This window comes from Mobula birostris, chromosome 5 (genome assembly GCF_030028105.1).
Source record: "Mobula birostris isolate sMobBir1 chromosome 5, sMobBir1.hap1, whole genome shotgun sequence".
In the NCBI taxonomy this organism is placed as follows: domain Eukaryota; kingdom Metazoa; phylum Chordata; class Chondrichthyes; order Myliobatiformes; family Myliobatidae; genus Mobula; species Mobula birostris.
Window position 1 is genome coordinate 45,446,652 of NC_092374.1, and position 17,958 is coordinate 45,464,609.

The 17,958-nt window shown below is 40.4% G+C and overlaps 1 protein-coding gene across 6 annotated transcripts in view; it reads right to left on the bottom strand.

Moving 5' to 3' along the window:
- Positions 1-17,958, bottom strand: part of LOC140197677 (adhesion G protein-coupled receptor L3-like) — a 587,218-nt gene that overhangs the window by 190,146 nt on the left and 379,114 nt on the right. For 5 of the 6 annotated variants that reach the window (XM_072257981.1, XM_072257978.1, XM_072257984.1 and 2 more), the window contains one exon: positions 13,231-14,028. The exons of the other annotated variant lie outside the window; for it this stretch is intronic. In XM_072257981.1, the coding sequence (XP_072114082.1) occupies positions 13,231-14,028 (798 nt within the window). The remainder of the gene's footprint in view (positions 1-13,230; positions 14,029-17,958) is intronic. 6 annotated transcript variants of the gene reach the window in all.

Genomic DNA, 17,958 nt, shown 5'->3' on the forward strand with positions numbered 1-17,958 from the left:
CTGACTCCATCTGTCTTCCTCTCCCTCTCACCTCTCCTTATCCACCTATCACCTGCCTGCCCCTGCCTCACCACACCCCTCATCTCTTTCTTCTGGCTACCTTCCCTCTACACTCTCAGGATCTCTACCTGAAATGTTGACCATCCCTCTGCCTCCCAAGATGCTGTCTGAGCTGCTGAGATTGCCCAACTGCTTGTTACCTCAGATTCTAGCATCTGCGGTCCCTGGTGACCTCCTGGCTGCAACATCTCTTCCTGCACATTCTCTTCAACTCAGTTTCAAGCAGTTTTCAGTTAGGCAAGTACTGAGAGACCCATCTCTGGCTCCCAACAACCTCTGACAATGGGTAGTAGGAATGTTCAGCGCTTGGGGGCCTTCACCAAACAAGTTGGTAGGGTAGTATTTCAAGCAGAAAGAAAACCTGTTCAAAGTTAGCATTCATTTAGTTTGATTGAGAAGTAATAATAATTTGGGAATGTTTTTGATGACTCTGGTATTTAGAAAAACAATCTATGTCCTAGAAATAAAGCTCATCCTAAATTTCAAATAATGATGATAAAGAGTTATAACAATGGAATGGGAAATGTAAAGAATTTGCTGTTGATTTCAAGAGGTTGGAGGATTATAGCCAGCTAATCACACCAGCAGCTGTTTTTTTTATTCAGAGGCAGAAGGTTAAGCTTTACAAATATGTAGCTAAAGGTTACAAGGATTTCCACATCGACACACGGAAACCTTCACAAAGCTGTCAATTAAGTAATGAGATCTCTCTATGCAGTCAGCAGCCTCCATGTGTATTCACAATTCAGACAGAACCAAATTCATCCAAGAGTGAAGCTAATTTTATTATGAGGTAGAAGTCCAGTTCTTGATGAAAGGGAGCACTGCAGATTTCTCAACATAATGCTTTCTAAAAATATAATTATAGTATTCTTTTAGCTGTGGGAAAGAAAGCATTACTATTGTGCAAAAAAATCCAAAGAATCAGTTTCCACTTCAGCGTTGTTAACTGTTTCGACTATAACCCTTAGAAGTATAATTTCATATTTAGGACAGCATGGGACTCAAGGGTACACGTACACAGATAAAACTAAAAATGAAAAATAATATTCTGTATTATGTGCTAAACATACAAACCCCATTCCCAGAAAAGTTGGGATATTTTCCAAAATGCAATAAAAACAAAAATCTGAGATATGTTAATTCACGTGAACCTTTATTTAACTGACAAAAATACAAAGAAAAGATTTTCAATAGTTTTACTGACCAACTTAATTGTATTTTGTAAACATACACACATTTAGAATTTGATGGCTGCAACACACTCAACAAAAGTTGGGACAGAGGCACGTTTACCATTGTGTTACATCACCTTTCCTTTTAATAACACTTTTTAATCGTTTTGCAACTGAGGATACTAATTGTAGTAGATTTGCAATTGGAAATTTTGTCCATTCTTGCTTGACATAAGACTTCAGCTGCTCAACAGTCTGTGGTCTCCGTTGTCTGATTCTCCTCTTCATGATGCGCCATACATTTTCAATAGGAGATAGAGCGGAACTGGCAGCAGGCCAGTCAAGCACACGCAGTCTGTGTCTACAAAGCCATGCTGTTGCAGCCCGTGCAGAATGTGGTCTGGCATTGTCCTGCTGAAATAAGCATGAACGTCCTGGGAAGAGACGTCGCCTAGGTGGCAGCATATGTCTCTCTAAAATCCTAATATACACCTCAGAGTCAATGGTACCTTCACATACATGCAATTCACCCATGCCGTGGGCACTGATGCACCCTCATACCATCACAGACGCTGGCTTTTGCACCTTTCGCTGATAACAATCTGGATGGTCATTTTCATCTTTGGCATAGAGAACTTAATGCCCATTTTTCTTCCGAAAACTAGCTGAAATGTGGACTCATCTGACCACAGCACACGGTTCCACAGTCTTTCGGTCCATCTGAGATGAGCTCGGGCCCAGAGAACTCGCCGGCGTTTCTGCATAGAGTTGATGTATGGCTTCCTCCTTGCGTAATACAGTTTCAAGTTGCATTTCTGGATGCAGCAACGGACTGTGTTGAGTGACAATGGTTTTCTGAAGTACTCCCGAGCCCAGGTGGCTATAATTGTCACAGTAGCATGACGGTTTCTTAGGCAGTGCCGCCTGAGGGCTCGAAGATTACGCGCACTCAACAGTGGTTTCCAACCTTGCCCTTTAAGCACTGCGATGTCTCCGAATCTTTTCACAATATTATGTACTGTAGATGTTGAAAGACCTAAATTCTCTGAAATCTTGTGTTGAGAAATGTTCCTTTTGAACTGACTAACAATTCTCTCACGAATTTTGACACAAAGGGGTGAGCCACGACCTATCCTTGCTTGCAAAGACTGAGCCTTTGATGGACGCTACTTTTATACCCAGTCATGATACCTCACCTGCTGCCAATTAGCCTGCTTAATGTGGAGTCTTCCAAACCGGTGTTACCTGAACATTCTGTGCACTTTTCAATCTTATTTTAACTCTGTCCCAACTTTTGTTGAGTGTGTTGCAGCCATCAATTTCTAAATTTGTGTATATTTACAAAATACAATTAAGTTGGTCAGTAAGACTATTGAAAATCTTTTCTTTGTACTTTTGTCAGTTAAATAAAGGTTCACATGAATTAGCATATCACAGATTTTTGTTTTTATTGCATTTTGGAAGATATCCCAACTTTTCTGGAAATGGGGTTTGTAAATGCAGAGACGTTTTTAACTTCTCTTTTAGAACTAAAACTACTCTGGCATTTTATGTTCAAATTGCACAAGTTGGTGAGGCCAAATTTGGAGTATTATGTGCAGTTCTAGTCACCTATCTACAGAAAAAAAATATAAATAAGATTTAGAAAGTAGATAGGAAATTTACCAGGATGTTGCCAGAACTTGAGGCCCTGAGTTGTGGGGTAAGATTAGTTAGATTGAGACTTGATTTCCGGTGGTGTAGGAAACTGAGGGGAGGTTTGATGAAGGTATACAAACTTGTGAGGGGTACAGACAGAGTTAATGCAAGCAAGCTTTTTTCACTGAGGGTGAATGAAACTAGAACTAGAGGTTAAGGGTGAAAGGTGAAGTATTTAAGAGGAACCTGTGGGAGAACGTCCTCACTCAGAGGGTGGCGAGAGTGTGGAACAGGCTGCCAGCAGAAGTGGTGGATATGGGTTCGACTGCAAGACTTAAGAGAAATTTGGATATGTACATGGATGGGTGGCGTATGGGGAGCAATGGTCCATGTGAGGACTATACAGAATAACAAATCAGCGTGGACTAGATGGGCCAAAAAGTTTCTTTCTGTGCTCTATGACTATGACATTGTAAGGGAAAGCATTGAATTGATATAATATAGATGTATACTGCAGAGATAATGAATAACACAAGTAAAAAATAAAGGCAAATTTAAAATATAACTCCACCTGCAACAGTAATTGCCTATCCGTTGTAAAATATAAATCTCAGATGCAAAATATGTCACTAACATTTTTTGTGACTAGTATCTAGCTTCACCTTTCGTGTAACATGGTATTACCGTTCTTACCTCTTGACTTTGACATTTCTGCATTCTTATTCAAGATTCTCCCCATCAATCTGCGGCCAACTCCTCCAAACATGAGAGTACAGAAAAGGAGGGGTTTCTCTTGACACCCCTATTTCTACAGATCTTAATCAAATCATCCCTTAATTGTTGACTGTTACTGCCTGACCTCCAGCTTTTTTGTGGATTGCTCCAGATTCCAGTATCGGCATTCTCCTGTGTCTCTACCAATTAATCTCATTCACAAGCCTTGTGATTGGAATTTCTTATTTCATACGAGATATCACATTTTAACTTTTAGAGCCCCAGTCACATTCTGTAAGTCATTATGGTACAACATTGAGGCCAAGTTATCTAATTGAGGATGCAATGCTCGGAACTGTCATCCAGATGAGGTTCAACCAGGGCGTTTTTACAACATGTAGACTTGGACCCTATTAATGAGACAATGTGGGCAAAATTCCATACCACAACGCACAAAGTTCGCCACACAGCCAATCAGCAATGAGATTTCCTCCCCACATCACAACTGAGCTTCTGAAAAGATGTCTAACCAGCTGATTGAAAAGTATATAAATGCCAAGCACTCGGAGGACATGCCACAATCAACAGCTTGCTGACGATGGTGATGAAATGTTTGCAAGTAAATTGCCAAGGTCAGAGAACAACTCAGCCCAACCAGCAACCCTTTATTACTGCCCTCTGATCATTTCAAGAATTATTTTGAGTATTTTTTACAGTGAAGTCCACATTCTGAAAAGGAATAAAACACCTACCAATGTACCAATGTCCCTGCCCAGATGAATAGACTTTGCCTATTTATATATCACTTGTAATACTACTGAATAAACAACAGGTTTTGCCTTGAAAATTTAGCCAAAATTGCAAAACAATATATTAAGGAAACATGAAATATAGTAACAGGGACAAAAAGGCTTATTAAAAGATGTCAACAGAAATACTAATAAGGATTCCACACCTCCAAGCCCATCTTTCCTTTCCATTTAAACAGAGCATATTTGACTATTTTCAGTTTTTATTTTTTATTTCCAGTTCACCATCTTTCCACTTATTATCACACTTCCTGGATTTCCGTCAGCCTCTGTGAGTGTGTTTTTCTAAAATACCAGAGACATTAAACTTGCCAAAATGTAACCACTGAGGAACAAAGACAAAACTGCGCAACACTGCTCCCAGAGTCAATAAATCTTTTTTCGCTCGTTGAGTGAGTAGGCAACTGGGCTGGGAAGGCCACCATTTTCAGCCTCTCTAATGACCTCTGGGCTGATTGGATTACAATACAATTGCCTCAAGGCCAGACAAGATCATGGCAGTAGATTTTCTTTCCCTGCCAGCAGAATTCTTATTCTCCAGCCTTGTAACACAATTGACACAGATGACAATTCTTTGCAAACCTTAAATATTGTCAAAGAGTTAGAACTAAACTGCGGCACTCATTTTAATACCCAATTTATTTAAAGGGAAGATAAAATTGGTGAGCATGAAGCACAGTATCCCATAAGACATAGGAGCAGAATTATGCCATTCAGACCACTGAGTCCACTCTGGCAATCAATCATTTTGTCAACCGCATTCTACTACCTTCTTCCCACAACCAATAATTCCTTTACCAATCACAAACCTATCAATTTCAGTTTTAAGTACACCAGTGACTCCGCAGTCACCCATGGCAATGAATTCCACAGAATCACCACCCTATGGCTGAAGAAATTCCTCCTCATCTCAGTTTTATAGGGATGTCCTTTTATTCTAAGGTTGTGCACTTGGACTCTAGACTCCCTTTATCAATGGAACTATGCCCTCCATGACCACTTTATCCGGGCCTTTCAGTTTTTGGTAGGTTTCAATAAGATCCCCCTCAACCCCTCCTGAACTCCATTAAACACTGGCCCAGAATTGCCAAACATTTTTTTTTCATTTACACTGCTTCTCATCGCATAGAGGCAGCCTGGCCTGCTGCGAATTTCTAGAATGTTCTGTTTTCATTTTAGATTTCCAACAACTGTGGTTTTATTTTATTATGCTCACTGTATTTCTTTGAGCTTTCATACCGGGGGCTGCAGAGCAACTTTATGAGAAAGATGCATGACTGCTGACTACGATTTATTAGCAAGGTATACTGACTTAAAGCTCTGAAGTCACTAAATAATGCAACAAAAATGCCAACACTTCAACTGCTTCAAAGTGCATTTTTCGTCAAAGAATGTATAAATTATACAACCTTGAGATTTGTTTGCTTACAGACAGTCACAAAGCAAGAAACCAAAAATTAGCCCATGGATAAAAAAGTAAGACAAACACCCCCCCCCCCAATGACCACAGAGAAAGAGGAGAAAAGAACACAAAACTTCATATAAACAACAGAAGTGAGCAAAAGCTGTTCACTTAAACCAAGCAATTAACACTAAATATGGCCAAGTAAATGCTGCACAATACAACTGATGACAACATATGACGTTTCACGATTTGGAAAACTCAATTATTCTGCTCTCAGATCATCACTCCTTATTTTTCAGCCCAAAGGCCACAATTATAATTAATATTCACAATCTATTAGGAGACAACAAAACTGTTCAATTAGGAGACAGCAAAACTGTTCATCCACAGGGAACCTCTGATTAAATATTTCAATGGAATTAAAGCTTTTGTTGTGCTTTACCACCAAATGTAAGTTGACTTAAAGCGAATTTCACAAGAAGTAAAACTAATGCCTTTTCATTCTGAATCACATTTGTGGCAAAATAATCATATTCAATTTAATTTTTAAACCCCAAATCCCCGCACACCCAAAATCAACAATCAGAATTAGCAATGCATCAGCCTCGGTCAGTTCATAGCCTGCTAGAGAGGAAAAAGGTGTAGCGTTTTTCATGACCCACCAGATATCTCACAGCATCTCAAAGTCAGTGAAGGTAGTATAAGGAATATGACAACTAATTTGCACATGGCAAGATCATAAAAGAGAAAGAAATGATAATGAACAGATGATGGACCAAGCAATTCATAAGACCACAAGAGCGGAATTAGTCCATCTGGCCCATCGAGTCTGCTCCGCCATTCAGTCAAGGCTGATCCTTTTTTTAATCTCTCTCTCAACTCCAGTTCCCAGTCTTCTCCTTGTAACCTTTGATGCCAAGTCCAATCAAGAACCTATCAATCTCTGTCTTAAATACACCCAACAACCTGGCTTCCACAGCTGCATGTGGCAACAAATTCCACAAATTCACCACCCTTTGGCTAAAGAAATTTCTCCGCACCTCTGTTTTGAAAGGGCACCCCTCTATCCAGAGGCTGTGCCCTCTTGTCTTAGACTCTCCCACCATGGGAAACATCCTTTCCACATCCACTCTGTCTAGGCCTTTCAACGTTCAAAACAGTTCAATGAGATCCCACCTCATCCTTCTGAATTCCAGTTAGTACAAACCCAGAGTCATCAAACGTTCCTTGTATGATAACCCTTTCATTCCTGGAATCATCCTTGTGAACCTCCTCTCGACCCTCTCCAATGCCAGCACATCTTTTCTAAGATGAGGGGCCCAAAACTGATCATAATATTCAAGGTGTGGCCTCACCAGTGCCTTATAAAAGCCTCAGCATCACATCCTTGCTCTTGTATTCTCGATCTCTCGAAATGAATGCTAACATGGCATTTGCCACCGACTCAACCTGCAAGTTAACCTTCAGAGTGTTCTGCAAAAGGACTCCCAAGTCCCTCTGCATCTCAGATTCCTGGATTTTCTCCCATTTAGAAAATAGTCTGCACATTTATTTCTACTACCAAAGTGCATGACCATGCATCTTCCAAAATTGTATTTCATTTGCCACTTTCTTGCCCATTCTCCTAATCTGTCTTAAGTCCTTCTGCATCCTACCTGTTCCTCCACCAATCTTCGTATCATCTGCAAACCTAGCAACAAGGCCATCTATTCCATCATCTAAATCATTTCTATCCAGCATAAAAAGAAGTGGGCCCAACACCACCCCTGCAGAACACCACTGGTCACTGGCAGCCAACCAGAAAAAGATCCTTTTATTCCCACTTGCTGCCTCCTACCAATCAGCCAATGCTCTAACTGTGTAGTAACTTTCCTGTAATACCATGGGCTCTTAACTTAGTAAGCAGCCTAATGTATGGCACCTTGTCAAAGGCCTTCTGAAAGTCCAAATATATAACATCCACTACATCCCCCTTTATCTATCCTACTTGTAATCTCCCCAAAGAATTCCAACAGGTTCATCAGGCAGGATTTTCCCCGAAGGAAACCATGCTGACTTTGTACTATCTTGTCCTGTATCACCAAGTACTCCATCACCTCATCCTTAACAATTGACTCTAACATCTCCTCAACCGCTGAGGTCAGGCTAACTGATCTATAATTTCCTTTCTGCTGCCTTCCTCCTTTCTTTAAGAGTGGAGTGACATTTGCAATTTTCCAGTCCCCTGGCACCACTCCAGATTCCAATGATTTTTGAAAGATCATTTCTAGTGCCACCACAATCTCTAATGCTACCTCTTTCAGAACCGTAGGGTGCAGTTCCTCTGGTCCGGGTGACTTATGTATATTTAGGTCCTTCAGCTTTTTGAGCACCTTCTCCTTTGTCATAGTAACTGTACCCGCTTCTCTTACTTCACACACTACAACACAGGCATACTGCTAGTGTTTTCCACAGTGAAGACTGACATTATTATTGCTCCTGCCTCATTTTCTAGCGGTCCTATATCCGCTCTCACTTCTCTTTTATTTTTAACATACTTGAGTAAACTTTACTATCCACTTTGATATTATTTGCTAGCTTGCTTTCATATTTCATCTTTTCCTTTCTAATGGTTTTTTTAGTTGCTTTCTGTAGGTTTTTTAAGAACTTCCCAATCCTCTGTCTTCCCACTAATTTTTGCTTTGTTGTTTGCCCTTTCTTTTGTTTTTACAATAGCTTTGTCTTCCCTTGTCAGCCACGGTTGTACTATTTTACCATTTGAGTATTTCTTCATTTTTGGAATACACATATCCTGCACTTTCCTAATTTTTCACAGAAATGCACGCCATTGCTGCTCTGCTGACATTCCTGCCAGTAGCTCCTGCCAATCTACTTTGGCCAAGTCCTCTCTCATACCACTGTAATTTCCTTTACTTCACAGCAATACTGCTAGATCAGACTTTACTTTCTCCGTATCAAATTTCAAGTTGAACACAATCATACTGTGATCACTGGTTCCTAAGGGTTCTTTTACCTTAAGCTCCCTAATCACCTCCAGTTCATTACATAACAGTATAACTGAGACCTTAGTAGGCTCACCGATAAACTGCGCTAAAAAGCAATCTCTTAGGCATTCAACAAACTCACTTTCTTGAGATCCATTACCAACCTGATTTTCCCAATCGACCTGCATGTTAAAATCTCCCATGACTACCATAACATTGCCCTTTTGACTCGCCTTTTCTATTTCCTGTTGTAACCTGTGGTCCATCTCCCAGCCACTGTTAGGAGGCCTGTATTTAACTGCCATCAACGTCCTTTTACCCTTGCAGTTACTTAACTCAACCCACAAGGATTCAACATCTTCCGATACTACGTCACATCTTTCTACTGATTTCATGCCACTCTTTACCAGTAGAGCCACACCACCCCCTCTGCCTACCTTCTACCCCTCTGATATAATGTGTAACATAGACATTCAGCTCCCAACTACAACCATCCTTCAGCCCTGATTCAGTAATGGCCACAACATCATACGTGGCAATCTGTAATATTGCATCCACCTTATTTCTCATACTATGTGTATTTAGATACAACATCTAAAGTACCATATTTGCTATCCTTTCTGATTCTGCATCCCTAATGATGTGATACGCAACCTGTTGGCTGCAACTATGTCCCATCACCTGCCTGCCCTTCCTGACAATATGACTACATGTTATCTTTACTTTTTGACCATCCGTCCTATCCTGAGTCCCTTCACTCAGGTTCCCACCCCCCTGGCAAGTTAGTCTAAACCCTCCCCAAAAGCTCTAACAAACCAGCCCGCAAGAATATTGGTCCCCCTCGGGTTCAGGTGCAACCCGTCACTTCTGAACAGGAAGTTCTCCCAATGATCCAAGAACCTGAAGCCCTGCCCCCTGCACCAGCTTCTCAGCCAAGCATTTAACTGCAAAATCATCCTTCTTCTACCCTCTCTGGTGTATGGCACAGGAAGCAATCATAAATTATTACTCAGCAGGTCCTGCTTCTCAGCTTTCTACCTAGCTCTCTAAATTCTCTTTTCAAGACCTCATTGCTTTACCTCCCTACATCATTGGTACCAATATGTACCAAGACATCTGGCTTCCCCCCCACCACCCCAAAATATTATGGACACGATCTGAGACATCCCTGGCCGTGACAACTGGGAGGAAACATACCATCTGGGTGTCCTGTTCATGTCCACAGAATCTCCTGTCTGTTCCTTCACTATCGAATCCCCTATCACTATCACTCCCTTCTTCTCTCTCCTTCCCTACTGCACCATGGAACCGTGCTTAGTGCCTGTAACCCAGTTGCCGTGGCATTCTCCCAGGAGGTCTTCCCCCACAAAATTATCCAAAGCGGTATATTGTTTTTGAGGGGAATGGCCACAGGGGTGCTCTGCTCAAACTGCCAATTTCTCCTGACAGTCACAATTCAAACCTAACACTTATTTTATTTCAGTATTATGTGTTTGCAAATTAAGTGTGTCCAGAATAAAGGCTGATAACTTTAATTTTCAGACTGTTTATCATTCTTTCTCAGGAATTTCCTGGAGTAATTCACCTTTGCATCTTTAATCCAATTGCTGTACTGATATTAGACTCCATATAACACTTCTTTTGGAAGCAACAAAAAAATCTGCTGGAAGAGCTCAGTGAATGGAGCAGCAGCTGTGGGAGGAAGGGAACTGTCAGCCTTTCGGGTGAAGACCCTGCATCAGAACTGAGCTGAAATGTCGACAGGTGATTTCCTCCCACACGTGTTGCACTAAACCTATTGAGCAAGTTGTTTGTTTCTGCATACTCCAACATCTGCAGCCGCTTGTGATTCCTTTCAGAAGATTCAGAAGTGTGACAGTGGAAAAGTGTGTATGGAACCGGAGGAGATAGCAGAGGTACTTAATGAATACTTTGCTCAGTATTTACTACAGAAAAGGACCTTGGAAATTGTAGGGATGACTGACAGCGGGCTGAAAAGCTTGAGCATGTAGATATTAAGAAAGAGGATTGCTGTAGCTTTTGGAAAGCATCAAGTTGGATAAGTCACCGGAACCAGACGAAATATACCCCAGGCTACTGTAGGAGGTGAGGGAGGAGATTGCTGATCCTCTGGCAATGATCTTTGCATCATTAATAGGGATGGGAGAGGTTCCGGAGGATTGGAGAGTTGCAGATGTTGTTTCCTTATGCAAGAAAGGGAGTAGAGATAGCCCAGGAAATTATAGACCAGTGAGTCTTACTTCGATGGTTGGTAAGTTGATCAGAAGATCCTGAGAGGCAGGATTTATGAACATTTGGAGAGGCATAATATGATTAGGAATAGCCAGCATGGCTTTGTGAAAGGCAGGTCGTGCCTTACCAGCCTGATTGAATTTTTTGAGGATGTGACTAAACACATTGATGAAGGTAGAGCAGTAGATGTTGTGTATATGGATTTCAGCAAGGCATTTGATAAGGTACCCCATGCAAGGCTTATTGAGAAAGTAAGGAGGCATGGGATTCAAGGGTCTTTGCTTTGTGGATCCAGAATTGGCTTGCCTGCAGAAAGGCAAAGTGTGGTTGTAGATAAGTCGTATTCTGCATGGAGGTCGGTGACCAGTGGTGTGCCTTAGGGATCTGTTCTGGGACCTCTTCTCTTCGTCATTTTTATAAATGACCTGGATCAGGAAGTGGAGGGATGGCCTAGTAAATTTACTGATGACACAAAGGTTGGGGGTGTTGTGGATAGTGTGGAGGAATGTCAGAGGTTACAGAGGGATATTGATAGGATGCAAAATGGGCTGAGAAGTGGCAGATGGAGTTCAACTCAGATAAGTGTGAGGTGGTTCATTTTGGTAGGTCAAATATGATGGGAGACTATAGAATTAATGGTAAGATTCTTGGCAGTGTGGAGGATCAGAGGGATCTTGGGGTCTGAGTCCATAGGACACTCAAAGCTGCTGCACAGGTTGACTCTGTGGTTAAGAAGGCATACGGTGCATTGGTCTTCATCAACTGTGGGATTAAGATCAAGAGCCAAGAGGTAATGTCACTGCTTTGTAGGACCGTTGTCAGACCCCACTCGGAGTACTGTGCTCAGTTCTGGTCACTTCACTTCAGGAAGGATGTGGAAACTATAGAAAGGGTGCAGAGGAGATTTATAAGGATGTTGCCTGGATTGGGGAGCCTTATGAGAATAGGCTGAGTGAACTCAGCCTTTTCTCCTTGGAGCGACGGAGGATGAGAGGTGACCTGATAGAAATGTGTACGATGGTGAGAAATATTGATCGTGTGGATAGTCAGAGGCTTTTTTCCCAGGGCTGAAATGGCTTAACGAGAGGGCACAGTTTTAAGGTGCTTGGAAGTAGTTACAGAGGAGATGTCAGCGGCAATTTTTTTTACTCAGAGGGTAGTGAGTGCATGGAATGGGCTGCCGGTGACAGTGGAGGCGGATACGATGGGGTCTTTTAAGAGACTCCTGGATAGGTATATGGAGCTTAGAAAAATAGAGGGCTATGGGTAACCCTAGGTAATTTCTGATGTACATGTTCGGCACGACATTGTGGGCTGAAGGGTCTGTATTGTGCTGTAGGTTTTCTATGTTTCTGTCTATTATGCTGATGCATTGACTCTTGATGCTGATGCATTAACCACTTTTGGGACAACATGCATTTGAACAAGTGAGTAGCCTCTCAAGTCCTGTGTGCTATTTAATAATGACTGATCCATTTGCAGTCAAGTATGTACCCAAGACCAAGTTCAATTCTTCAGAGTAAGCTTGAACTCAATACATTCTAGCTCAAGGGCAGCAGAACCACCAGTGAACTACAGATAACAGGTTAAATCTTTGTGCTGAGATGTAAGCACCAGGTTCTACAGCTATATCACTAGAATTATATTAAAGAAGTGCTGAATTGTTGAGGAACTGCTTTTTGAAGGAGATGTTAAACAATGTTTCTATTTAGCTGTTCAATCCATACAGAAAATCCCACTGTACCTTTGAAAGAGCAAGGCATTCACTTGAAATTCTCATGATTGTATTTTTCAGAGCCAGTGAAAAATTTATTGATTACCTTTCTTTTGTTTTAAACACAAGAGATTCTCAGATTCTGGAAATCTTGAGCAACACAAACAAAATGCTGGAGGAGAGAGAGCATCATCTACAGAAGGAAATAACGGGTCAACGCTTCAGAATCCCGGTGCAGGATCTTGGCCAAAACGTTGACTGTTTATTCGCAAATAGAATTAAAGTTTGCTATTGGGACCAAAATCCAAGTAACACAGTGTGAGATAAAGAGTTGTATGCTAACTGAGTTGGTTTGCTCAAACCCAAAGAAGGAAGGGTACCCAACCAAAAAGCATTTGTTTCTAAACTGCACAAGATAGGACATTCCTAAGAGTCAGACAAACCAATCAATCAAACAACTATACAAATGCCATCCTACCTTTTTCATTGAGTGGACCAAACTCCAGTGAATACTTCAGGACATGATAATTGTTCCACACATAGAGTTTGTGGTCTCTCGGGTTATAATCCACTGCTGCAATATACTGGTAGGAGTTTGGGAATAATACTTCGATATTGCCATCCATACTCAGCTCAGTGTTATAGATGTAGTCTATCTTATTCCCAGTGGCTTCATTGTCATCATCTTCATATACTGATTTCACCACATAGAGGACGCCACAAATCATGAAAGCATTTGAAGCTGATCTCTTATCATAAGCAGTATTCCAGGTTCCTTCAATCCTCAATGTGTAAGGATTTAATTGGCTAATTACTATTTTGCCATTGTTCTGCTCTGTTGCATAGATGACCCATAGTCCATTCTCATCCACTGCCAAATCAATATCAGACTTCCCTCCCCACCGATATGGTGATGTGTCGTGGTAATTGGCACTGGCTATGATGGCCTCCCCACTTTTGATCCTAGTCCTGAGATCGAACTTCACAATATTTCTTGTTCGTTCTTTATTAAAGAACAGTGCTCCATCATATACTACAAAGCCGGTTCCATCCACTCGGTGAGGAAGTTTGTAAGTGATGGTTGGTCGCCCTGCAATGAAATCCCCCATTGAAGAGTATTCAGTTAATGTATCCGTTCTGTACGGAGTCCACGGCATGTAGTAGATCTTGTCTGAAGCTTGAAGTGGGTCTTTGCACCAGGCTCCTGATTGGTGATCGGATTCAAACAAGTGGTCCATTTGATAAACAGCTTTAAGTGTTCCAGGGCATAAGAAAACTGTGGGAATGGAAGAAAAGAAAAACACTTAAAATTTCCATGTGATTGCTTCTTTTGGCATAATCAACGAACTGCTGTTTTCATATTTCCTGTAGATCCTTCAGAATATTCAAACACGTTGTTTGCTCAAAGTTATCAAACATAAACATGTAAATGTGATGTAAAACAATTTGAAAATCCCAAAATAATCAGAATTTTCAGAACAGTGAGCAAATGGCTTTTCATATCTCGAAAAGCAAAACTGCTCTTTTTAATAAAACAAGTGAAGTGTTTGGCTTTCACTTTCACTTATTTCAATTGTCAGTTCATTATAAACGTCGACTAAACTGCCTCAAGATTAAACAGCTGAGGAAAATATTTAAAAAGCAGCTTTCGCAAAATGGTTATGAAGATTAAATCAAAAGGAGAGGCATGGTATGGGAAGGATATAAAGGAGAAAACAGTTAAACCTTTAATGATCTGATCTCTTCTAACAAAGTGAAAAATGTGTATGTTGCAATATGTTCTGTTAGCAAGCAGCATAATGGAACATGGTACTTCTAAACTTGGTTAAGATCTACACAAACAAAAAAAGAGCAAAATAGTTGCATACAAAATGTTAATAAGGTAAGTGCACAACAGTGATCATAAATGTGTAATTTCTAAGTTTTGTATTACCTTTCTGTTCCACTTCTATTTAGGCATTGGGAGAGGGAAGAAAGAAATGAAGGAGAAAAAAGAATAGATTAATGGTATTCACTGGCAATGACATTTCTGTAAAATACATTAAAGGTGAGAGGAATGGACAGCTGGAAAAAAAATTATTCAGTAACTGGGAATGTAGAACTTAATTATTTTTTAAAACCTGGAAAGAAATAGCAAAATATTCAAAAAGATATTAAAAACATGGTACTGAAAATTTACTGACAGGACAGCTTAAGAGCACCAGTTGGATAATCAGTACAGTACACAAGACAAAGTTCAAACATTCCACAACTAACTCAGCTGACAAAGTCAATCTAATGCAAGTCACAAGCCATCTCCCTTCTGACTGACACATAAGTGTTGCACATCAGTTTTGACTATTCTAGCACATCTCAATGGGTAACTATCTAACAAACCTGAGAATAACATGCCAAGCAATTACTTCTCCACAGCAGGTTTAAGCAGTGAAAGCAATGCATCGTTGAAGATTTCAATTCATTTCAATTAGTGTAGACCAACACAGCTAACTAAGTGGTCAGGGACCATTTGAACGAGAGGTCCAGGTTGCAAACAAGGAATAACCCACTAAACACTTTGTTACAGCTTATTTTTGCCTTTAGCTGTGGTTAAAATTTGGGCTGGAGGTGGGGAACAATAGAGAGGAGAAAGCTGTTAAAAAAAGTACTAGGAGCTATCTGACCATTATGTGTACAGCATCAGATTTGAATGGTGAAGAGCTTCGATGAGACAAATGTTAAAAACAGGTTTAGTGGGCAGAAGTAGTTGTGGCTTTAACAAGGTTTCACTTTAGTATTGTTGGCTCAAATTCTCTAGGAGACCAAGTACTAACCTCAGGATTGGAGTATTAACCTATAGTTTTCAAACTTTATCCATCCTACTGTATGCTTCAAAGAACTTGCTCTTGGACCATCCTGCAATATAACTACTGTAAAATCCTTTTAAAATTCCTGTTGGCTACTGGATTTGTGAAGTTGAGAATACATAACAGAAAACCGCTCAAAATGCCCTCAAAGATTATTAGATGCCTCAGTCCAAATCATTCATTATTTTTTGCTCAATATTTCAATCCTTGGTACCTAAAAGTTCAATAAATAGAAATCTAAACTTCAATAAATAGAAGTGATTGAGATTGCCTTTCTCTGAAAGCAGAAAGAAGGATATACGTCTGACAGGAAGAAATACATTGTGTACAAATTCCATTGTTATAAATTATTAATGCATTTCCTTTTTACTTGGAACCAATAATTATAACATAGCAGCTTGCAAACAAGATCACAAGAAGCAATATTTTTATATGTCACATTCAATTCTATATCAAAAATAGTGGACTGCAAGTTCTGAGAGTTGGCAATTTTCTTTCCGAATCTTTCATGTGTCTGAAGCACAGACATAAACAGTGACAAAGGCACGCAGTGGATACCTGGTTCCACACCAGCATGGCTACAGAATAACATGACCCATATGTCTAGAAGGAGGCAGAGTTATTCAAACTGTGGTGCCAAAGCTTAAAATATTCAGCACTGTCTGTTCTTCACACTGTTTCCCATCGGTAGAACTTGGCAATGTAAGTATATAGTGTGAGTGTGAGTTGACAGTTTTCTCTGCTATAATTCATAGTTATAGGGAGATAAAGCATGGGAATAGGACCCTCAGCCCACAGTATGTGAGCTGACCATCATTTGCACAACTTTACACTAATCCCACACTATATTCTCCACACATTCTTATAAATATCCCCTCAAATTCTACCAACAGCACAGACAACTGACAGCAGCCAATTAACCTAGCAACCTGCACATTCATGGGACGTGGAAGGAAACCACAGAACTCAATAGAAACCCGTACGATTACAGGGACATCATGCACACTCCATGTAGTTGGCGCTGGAGGTTAGATCTGAACCCTGATCACTGGAGCCTTGGCAGCCACTAATGTTCTTTTTCAACTCTACAAGAAAATCTTCAGTAGAATTTGTGAAATTTCACAGAATATTGAGCCTGGTATCTTGGTTTTAAAACACCTATGAGTGAATAAACATTGATTTACTCTCATTTCCTTGCTCCAATGGCAAAAGCAGTTAGGAACATTTGGAAACCTGATTAGAAATGTTTTCTTCACACAGAAAAATACTTCCCTAAATCAGTTCAGGCCCAGCAAATAATCATAATGGTGGCAGATATTAAAACAAAATATCAACCAAATAAGTTATGAATTTAATAAAAGAATAGGTTAAAGTCAATTGATAAAGAGAGAGTTCAACTTAAGCCATTGTTGAGAGAAATTGCAACCTTTTCATGCTTCATTGGGAAACACTTCATTAGAGAGAAGGTTTGGTTCACTAAACACAGGACAATTCTTTCATATACTCTCAATCTGAAGTAATAGCTTAAGAGAAAATAAGAATGTAATTAAAAATACTACTGAACACAGAAGTGATGATGGGATGCCCTTGCTCAAAAGCAGTCAGCTTTGGACAGTGGGAAAGGGGTGGTTTTTATTCACCATTGGTAGCCAAACCATTCTCTGCTGAGGTGGCCATTAGCTTGAGGGTCAGTGAGAATCAACTTGCAGTTTTGTACAAGTATCCTTCCACAGACTTTCTCTTGCAATCCAAAATTCCATATTCAAGATTGTTTAATGTCATTTCCAGTGCACAAGTGTAAAGGAAAACAAAATAATTGTTACTCTGGATCTGATGCAGCACAAAAAAACCGCAATAAGATAAAGAACACATTAAAAACACACAATAAATATACACTAAGTACATAAGATAGCTTGTATACATAGACAGATTGTATGTCCACAAAGTGACAATAGGCACAGAAGTGTCTGCATGTAAGGTGACTGACGGAAAATGATAAAGTAGTGGTGGTCGGGGTTGTGGAAGGGTGGGTTAGTGAGTGGAGTTGTTGATCAGCCTTACTGCTTGGGGAAAGTACTTATTTTCAGTCTGGTATTCCTGGCATGGACACTATGTAGCCCCCTCCCTGATGGACATGGGACAAACAGTCCATGAGAAGGGTGGGTGGGATCCTCCATGATGTTACTGGTTCTTTTCTGAAACCTTCCTGTATATATGTCCCTGATAACAGGTAGGCAGATTCCAGAGATGCGTTGGGCAGTTTTGATTATTTGTTCTGGAGCCTTCCTGTCTGCCACAGTGCAGTTTCCATACCATGGACTGATCCAACATGTTATGATGTTCTCTACTGTGCATCTGTAGGA